This window comes from Apis dorsata, unplaced genomic scaffold, assembly GCF_000469605.1.
Source record: "Apis dorsata unplaced genomic scaffold, Apis dorsata 1.3 scaffold_59, whole genome shotgun sequence".
NCBI classification, from domain to species: Eukaryota; Metazoa; Arthropoda; class Insecta; order Hymenoptera; family Apidae; genus Apis; species Apis dorsata.
Window position 1 is genome coordinate 1120089 of NW_006263359.1, and position 8908 is coordinate 1128996.

The following is an 8908-nucleotide window of genomic DNA, read 5'->3' on the forward strand; positions in this document are numbered from 1 at the left end:
ATGATTGCACATTAAAATTTTCTACATTAGAATTCATTCTACTGAGTTATTTATTGTTAAGTAGTGAACTTTTGACGAAACGGAAGCGATGAACTTTCGCGGCTGGTTTCTATCGTTATCACAAATGGCGCATGTTGAGGTGTCGTTCCACTATTTTTTCCCCTGCTTTTAATTTTTTTCTCAGCTTAGGTGACGTAAATTCAAGCATACATTATCTAACAAAAAATTTAATGCTCAGTCATCTGTTGAATTGTTATACGATTCTCGATGATTTTCAATATTTGCCTCGTACATCCACGAACTCGAAGAAAAGATTTTAAAAGTTAAAAATTTGATTCAACATTACAAATTTCATTAGAAATTAAAATTTTTAAATTCAAAGATTTCGTTAGATTCGTCGGAAAGTTTTTTAAACCATTACTTTCAGTCGATTTTATTTTTTTATAAATTTCAATAGAACGTGAATTATTCTAGAATAATATTTTTATATATACGTTGAAAGAAATCGATGGCAAAGAATGTTTTTGAAGAAAAAAATGAGAATCGAAAAACAGTTCAATTTTCTTCCAATGGCCAAAGAGACAATTAAGTGCTTATTCTTGATGATTCATGCAAGATAAAGCTAATCACAAATAGGTATGGTGGAAAGATGTATAAAATTCAACTGTAAGATAGTACGCTTCCAGAAGGTTGGAATAATTAGTCTAATTACTAGAATAACAACGTATAATCTATATTATTCATATATTTCAAACCGACTAAAAGAATTGTTTCCAAAGTATTTTCCAATGAATTTATTTCGTTTTATAATATATATTCTACGTTATTATATTTCCCAATCTAAATTATCCCCTCTCGCATAGCACCGTGATTCTTTCAATATCTTACATTAGATGAAAATGAAATCAATTGTCCATTCAATCTATGTTATATTTTATATTTTACAAAAAACGTTTCGTTACCATAAATAGATATTATATAATCCTTAATAATCATAACTCTTTAAATCAAAAGAGACCTAAAGAGAGTACAAGAAGTATCCCTTCTATCTTTGCTTAAAAGTTTAAAAAAAATACATGCAAAGTATAGATTTTAACTTAAGAATGGCAATACTAATCACGCTCGAGTATCGAAAGGTACTTGGAAAGCGACGCGTGGAATCGAGTTAACTCGCAACACGCCACCCCTTTACGTAATTCCCGTTGCATCGCACAGGAACGGTACACCGTTTCCCGGGGCTCGAATGAGGGAAGAATCGCGCGCGTGCGTGCACATATCGCATGGTCCGGAGAAGCTCACCGCGTCCCCTTCGTGTGGGTGGCTGCGCGCGCTCGCTCTCCCATCCGCACGCACACATTCTCATGCGAAAAAATACGAGTAGCACTACGTGCGCGCGTCGCTGTACCGATGACAGCGGCGGCGTTGGCATAGGTACGGAGAGGAGTGGTGGGGAGAGCGTGGAGCGAAAGAGAAAGGCTGATGGGGGAGATAGTGGGGGAGAGATGAGGGTGAATAGCGAGGGAGGGGAATGGCAGCAGACAGGAGCCGAGAAAACGATCAGCGGCGAGAGAAGGAAGCACCAGGGGCGGGATAAGGATACTCGGACTGCGCTCGATCGGGGTAGGGATAGAAAGAGAAAAGATTCATGAGTAACGAGAGAAAGAGATGTAAACGAGAGGGTACACCACGCTTCTTTGGTGGAGAACGCACGTAGGAACGGAGCTACGTGACCGGGCGGGAGAGAGTCGTCCAATGGTGGGGATGACCGCAAGAGTTAAGAGACAACGAGTGGAAAAAGGATGGATAAATGGTGTGATATAGTTGATAGAAGAGGAAATATATAGAATAAGAACTGCGATGATAGATGATTCGTATCATTTATGTAGAAGAGAGAAAGATACAACGGAGTAAAATACATATTTCGGAGAATAGATGCATATTTCGTTCGACAGAGAAGGATGCATTAATTTAGAACTTCGAAAAATAAGAACAAATTAAAAGATATTGAATAACAGAAAAAATATATATTACAACGAGACAGATATATTTAGTATTAAACATAGGGGATCGAGAGAAGCATCGATAGAAGGACGAACGATAAAAAATAGAAGAAAGGAGAAGGAAAAAGGAGAAGAAAAGTGTGGAGTACCGAAAAGACGAGCGAGAGACGAGAGCGAGAGAGATACGCAAAGGAGTGGTGGGAGAACGGCGGAGTGGGGATTCGGGCGGGCGAATGAAGCCGACTTACGGCGAGGAGAGAGGTGGGGATACAGGTAGGAGGGATGTTCTTGCGCGCAGGCTGTCAGTCACAAGTTTAGAAGCAGTGTCATTTCGTCGCTGTACACCGATACGATACGACGTGTTCTCGTGCAAACCTTGTGTTCATATATCCCACTCTCGTATACGTCAGACTTTATTCCGGAATTTAGAGAGTTTAAAGAGTCTGTGAATACGCTTGATCGTAATCAGTTTGTCCGTGTCCGTGATACTATACGTGTTGAACGGCCTCGTTCCCGAATTCAGAATTCCTTATTCGTTCGCGATCCTCGGTGGCGCGTGGATGTGCAAGTCTCTCTCCAGGGTGCAAGTCAATGTATCCGAACGGATTAAAGGAGTCGATCGGAATAAAAGTGCCTGATGTTACTCTCAAGTTATGGTGCCGGATGAAAAAACTATAGATCAAGTGTTGTGATCGATGTAAATTAATTACAGAAATTGATAAGACGTTCGAAACGCTAATAAGAACACTCGCATATTTATCTGTGTTTTTTTTTTGGTTTAATTCGCGTTAAGGGACCATTCGAATTTTTTCTTTATCGTTATATCGTGTTAATATTATTTTAAATATTAAAATATAGTTATATAGCAATTTAGTTTTATGTTAAATTTAGTTCTATATTAATTACGTAAATAGCTAAATTAATATTAAGTTAATATTAAGTTAAAAAGTTAACGCGCGTGTTTCGAGAAATAGAGAAGAAATCGTGACAAATACAGATTTTTTTTGATTCGAGTGTGGCTCTATATGGAAGAGCAATCTCGTGTGCTTAAGTGCATCCCACACCATTTTAATTGGATTTTAAGTATCGAGACCTGCCTTGCAACTCCATGAATCGGCCACGACGTTAAGTGGAAAACATGGATTTCTCTACATCTAAAGGTATGTCGTATTTTTTTTTTTTTTTGTTTTATAGTCAGGTGATGGACTTGTCTTTCTTTCTCGACGGCCGACGATAAGGAATTTCTAGTCAGGCCATTCGATTCCTTGCGTTTTTTTTTTTTTTTTTTTCGTTAGTCCAGTTTTTCGTTAATGACGATGGAAAGTAAGATTCTTTGGTTCGAGATATCGGAAAGATGTAACAGAGAACGACATCTCGTTCGTTGAAAAATTTTAAGAATTTTGCAAAGATCGATTAAGATTTTTCTTAATAATCGTATCTATCCTCCCTTCTTAAATATAGATCGCTTAAAATTCTGAATAAATTTCTAAATAAGATGGAAGGTGAAATGTATTAGATTAAACTGTAAACATACTCGTGTAAAATCTAAATATCGCGTAGAATATCAATAAATAAATTTTATCTCCAGCATCTTCGAATTATTAAATATATTAGTTCTTAACTTTTAAAAAACTCAAGAAAATTTAAATTTTATAATCAATTCAATTTTTGTTAACATTTAAAAATTCGTTCATAATATAATAGATAGATACAAATTTTCAATTCAATTATACAATATCGTACAAAATCTTTTCTGATAAACGATACGAATCGGATCCTTCAAAAAAAAAAAAAAAAAAATATATATCACATTCGTGGAATCGTCTAAAATATACGTATACTTATCAACGCAAGATCTTTCAAATTAACCACATCATTGTCTTCGATTCCATTAAATCGCCATCCAAATTCCAAAAATCTTTCAAATCATCTTCTCAAAGAGATCATCCCGGAAACATTTTATTTTCAATCTTTGTTCTTTCTTTCAAGGTGATTCGAAAAAAAGCAAAGAAAAAAAAGAAAAAGAAACACATCGCGATACTTTACCAGACGAATTTTTCGTACGATTCCTCTTCCCTCCTCCCTCCCTCTCTCCCTCCCTCCCTTCCTCCTTCCTCCTTCCTCCTCCTCTCCTCTTATTGCCGTTCTAACGAGAAGCCCATTGTTTTTCGGATCGACCTGACGCGGTGTTAAAACCACCGATTTATCGGTGGCCTGGGAATTATTTAGGCTGAAAGGCAACAGGATGCGAGGAAACGACCGAAATTCGATCCATGGTTAATGAGCAAACCGAGTTGTGTGCTACAACAAAGAGGAGGAGGGAGGGGGAGGANTCTCTCTCTCTCTCTCTTTCTCTCTTTCTCTATCTTGCTATTCCGCTATCCTCCTCCTCTCTCTTTCCCTCTATTCTTCCTCGATTAACACACAAAATATCGATGCCTATCGGTGTCTCCATTAAGTCTGCGTGTAATGGGATTTTCGTTTCAAGAACGCGGCGCACGTTCTCTCCATTGAAATTCGCGTGTCAATGTTACACGAGATTCCGTTTCGGCGAAAATGATTGATAAACGATAGAGGAGAACACGTTCACTGATTCTGAGAAATTGATCGATGTTTGATTTGGAAATTAAGATAGGATTTATTTTATATATTCTTTTCAACTAGTTTCGAAATAAAAGTATCAGGGAAATTAGATAAAATTTATATTGATTTTGGAAATTTGATTGATTTTCTGATAAAAAATACTTGGTTGATGAAGAAATTTTTTATTCCAAAAGTTGCATAATTATTAATTTAGAAGTTGTTTTCGAAAGATGGTTTATAGGATTGCGTTTAATTAATAGAAAATATAGCTAGTAGTTGATAGATATAGATATAATTTCCGGTATTTGTTTTATCTTTTTCCGAAATCGTAGATAATTATATCTCTGTTAGAGTTTCAATTTGCCATTTGTAATCGATTGATTTATTGAAAAAGATTAATACAGAAATTTTCTTGAAATTTGTTTCAAAGATTCACGTTCAAAACTTCGTAATTCATAAATTCATAAATCACTTAAAGTATCTATTAATCTACAAATCTTACATAACCTCGAACAATCAAATCATCTTTCGTGATCCAACTGTAAAAAAAACCGCGAAAATTCAAATAATTATTCTCTCTATATTATAAAAAAAAAAAAATAATAATAATTTACATCCAATCTTATTTCCAAAATGCAACCATCCCGTATAATTCAGTTTCAAAAGCAAACTGCGAAGAAAGAAAAAAATCAACTTGTCACTAATATCCTAACAATCATTTAAAAGATCTCTTACATAACTTACACAACCTCACCAATCATCCCATAATAACATAACATAATTCAAACGCGCAAAAATCCTCCAAACTCGCGAAGAAAAGGAAATTGAATTAATAACAATCAAATATGAAACGATCGTGCATAAAAACCGTAGCGAAAAATTAACTCGAAGAAGACATAACCTCAAAAGCGAAACTCGAAAAGAGAAAAAGGATCGAATTACCGTTACAAAAAAACTTGGACGCTCTGCTTAACCTCAACGAAGGATATAATAATCGTCGCTTTCTCGCCTCTTCGAAAACTGAAAAGCTGAAAAATTCGCGTCTGCGGAACGAAAGCTTACGAGATAACGAGATTACGCGGATCGTTCCCAATGACGCAATCGTAACTCTCGTACTATCCTACCACCAGAACAAGCCGCTCAGTTTCCAGGAAGCCTCGTATCGATTTTTTCGGCCTCGCTCGATAGCGATTTACCCGGCGGAGGAAGAGGAAAAAAGGCGCGGACGATCTCGCGGTGACGCGTTTGAATTCTAATCTATCTACGAAGTATCGATGAGCGTGCAAAGAGAGAGAGAGAGAAAGAACGATGAGGCAGTTCGACTCCAGATAATAAGTCCGGTAGATAAGGACCTGAATTTCCCCTTATCTGGGGGGATTATCTTTTGAATCGCTCCCGTAAAAGGATTGACGATCTTCGAGGATGGAATATCTTGCAGAGACACGTGTACGCTTTTTTATTTTCTTCTCGATTTTTTTCTTTTATCCGTCCATTTTTTTTTTTCTCGTTTCTTTTCCTTTCGTGGAGAGTTTATTGCGAATTGCGATTGAAATATTGCTTTATGTCGAATTCAATCGAGGAAGAGGTAAAGTTTTGGATAGATTTTGAATTAGTTGGTTAAAGGAAGCTAAAGAATCGGAGAGGTTATTGCACTTTGTTTCTTAAATAACTGAAATAGGTCGTGATGGTCGTTCAGCCAAAAAATTTGAACGTATCGGTTAATGTAAAATGGCGCTCGATGTTGGATATAAATTGATTCTTTTCGTAAATCGTTTGTTTTCTTTTTTTAGTCTTCTTAGAATTTATTAGAATTTGGAAAATTGTATTTTTTTAAAAATTGTATTGATTTAATTGTAAACGAGCACACGTAAACAATATCGTCAAATCCTTCTTCGTCGAAAAATCAAGAGATTAATGGGAATATTCGAGATGATCAGCTCTTAAGTAATTACTTAATATATTCACGAGATCATAAAGAGCATACTTAAGGCTTTCGGTTAAAAAGATTCTACACTGTTAATTGTATCGATAACGAACCATTGTTTTCGTTTAATCTCGATCGAGAATATCACCGATATTCTGCTTGAATTTTTTTCTTCGAAGAGAGAAAAAAAGAGAGAGAGAGGGAAAGAGAGGTCATTCAACAAACGGGAATATTAAAAAAATCATGGAAAAAAATATAAACAGACGAAATTAGCACGATCTTTATTTAAGATGTATATATCAAATTCAAAATATATTTTCGAGCACAGGTGGCACAGTGGTTTGGAAATGTTTCGTCGAGGTTAATAGGCGAGAAAAACGCGTTTTCGAAGGGAAGGGCTGGCGAAAGACGAATTAGGGCGTGGCGTGGAAAGTCAACCGCTCCCTTTTCTCACCCTCGACACTCTCACCCTCGATACAAACCCTTCCAATTAACATTCGCCTCGATGAAAATTCCTTACCGGCGATTTCACAACTTTCCTCGCATTGAAATCTCCAAAATTAGCTTAAAAATAATTATCGAATTTCTAATTCAAGAAAGGAATTTTAAAAATGTACATAAAATATTTCTTTGTTCGCGAATTCTAAAGTTCTTAATAGATAAGATTTTAAAATTATATTTTCATCCCTTCCAAAAAATTTTCTTTTTCTTCCCTTATCAAATCAAATTTCGATCGAGCTCGCTAAAAATTACAAGCAAAACAACTCGATCGATTATATAATTACTCGCGATCTGTTGATCTTATCAATGATAATGATATCTATCCATCCACGTTAATCCATTATTCAAACCGTAATATTATCCACTTTACAATTCGCTCTTCTTTCTTACAACCAAAAAAAAAGTTAAGAATAAATCTATTAACCGTCGAGTATTCGTTTCAAAAAAATATCGTAATCATCCCCTTTTCTTTCCCATCGAAACCGATCTTTCAACCGATCTTCTTTCTTGTAAAAAAGCAAGTTCAACCTGGAAAGCTAGAGATCGAATCTTCTTCTCGAATTGGCTTGCTGTCAATGAGATAATCGGTATAAACCAGCCACTTTTCTCGACCACGTTTCCTATTGACCAAGGTGCGCGAGCCACCGCAAAGGATGTCACGTAAAGAATCCTCGTATACGTGGCCCAACCGAGTGTTTCCGCATATACCTAGAGACGCGGTCGTCATACCATACTACGGCCAGTTGCGTCGTGGATCGTTACCAGAAGAGAATTGCGAAGGGGTGGTGGCGATAGATATCCGTGGACGTTTAAATTATCGAGCAACCTTTACCACCCTGGATGGAATTGGATGGATTCCGTCGAAACTTTGACTTTAGATTTTTATTCTGGGAATAAAATGTATTTCGAATCGTAAGAAAATTCTTGTCAACTTGTGAGAGAAGAGAATACTTTATTGTTGTAAATCGTCGTTACAACGATGATGGAAATTAATTTGTCTCTTGAATCGAAGAGAGGGAATCGAATTCTTAATTAATTTATCTTTGATCCTTCTTTGATAAAGGGAATGCGCACGAATGAGGGTAATCTCGATTAATCGACGTTATTTGGAATTGAATTTCATTGTCGAGAGAGAGAGAAACGTTTCTTAATTCATAGAGCGTTCTATAAATAGTTATGGGTATGAATTATTCATGATCCTCGATAATTCATTAATGAAACGACAATTTTCGAAATCTTTTCGAATCGCAAATAACAAAAATTCTAAAAAATTATATAATTATATCAATCATGATCTATGATTTATCGTTTGGGTAGCAAAATTTCATAATTTTTTTTCTTTTCATTTTCACTTTCAAAAGCCTATTCCAGTTTCTTCGTAAATATTTCCTCGAGAGAAGATTAAAGTCACGAAAGGATGAAATCGATCGAAAGAAAAAAAGAAAGAAATTCCAAGACGATATCTCGAAACGAGGGAAGGGAGGATAGTGGACGGTGGAAATTAGAATATCACGATTAACGATTCGTTCTGGTTTCGCCAGGCCTGAGAAAGAATTTTCCTGCTGTTCGATCCGTGAGCGAAACGAACGTTGCCTTTCATTTTTCATGCGTTCGTTACAACTATGGATCCACCATGGTTGTTCCCAAGAAAATCTTGAAAACGTGAGAAAACGTGTTTCCTCCTTCGTTTTAACATTCCCACTATGAAATAATCTCGCTTTTATCATTTCTATCTCTGTATGTATATTAATGTTAATTACAATATTTGTAAAAGATCGATCGAATTCGAGGTCGAGCGAAAATTCCGTGAAACTCTGTTCGATCCGTTCTAAATAGAATAAACATCGGATTTTTTTTTTTTTTTTTACCGTCTCGTGGTATTCGAAATGGTATTGGAACG

The 8908-nt window shown here is 36.0% G+C and overlaps 1 protein-coding gene across 5 annotated transcripts in view; it reads left to right on the top strand.

The window, feature by feature from the left end:
- The window catches only part of LOC102671054 (ras-responsive element-binding protein 1-like), a 68373-nt gene that overhangs the window by 42983 nt on the left and 16482 nt on the right, over positions 1-8908 (top strand). For 3 of the 5 annotated variants that reach the window (XR_004151864.1, XM_006609771.2, XM_031515232.1), the window contains exon 1: positions 2191-3160. The exons of 1 other annotated variant lie outside the window; for it this stretch is intronic. Coding sequence is in view for 3 of the 4 variants with exons in the window: in XM_006609771.2 (XP_006609834.1) it covers positions 3139-3160 (22 nt within the window). In the remaining variant the exon portion in view is untranslated. Of the gene's footprint in view, positions 1-2176; positions 3161-8908 lie in introns of those variants that run through there. One more of the 5 variants, XM_031515233.1, reaches the window with a different exon arrangement.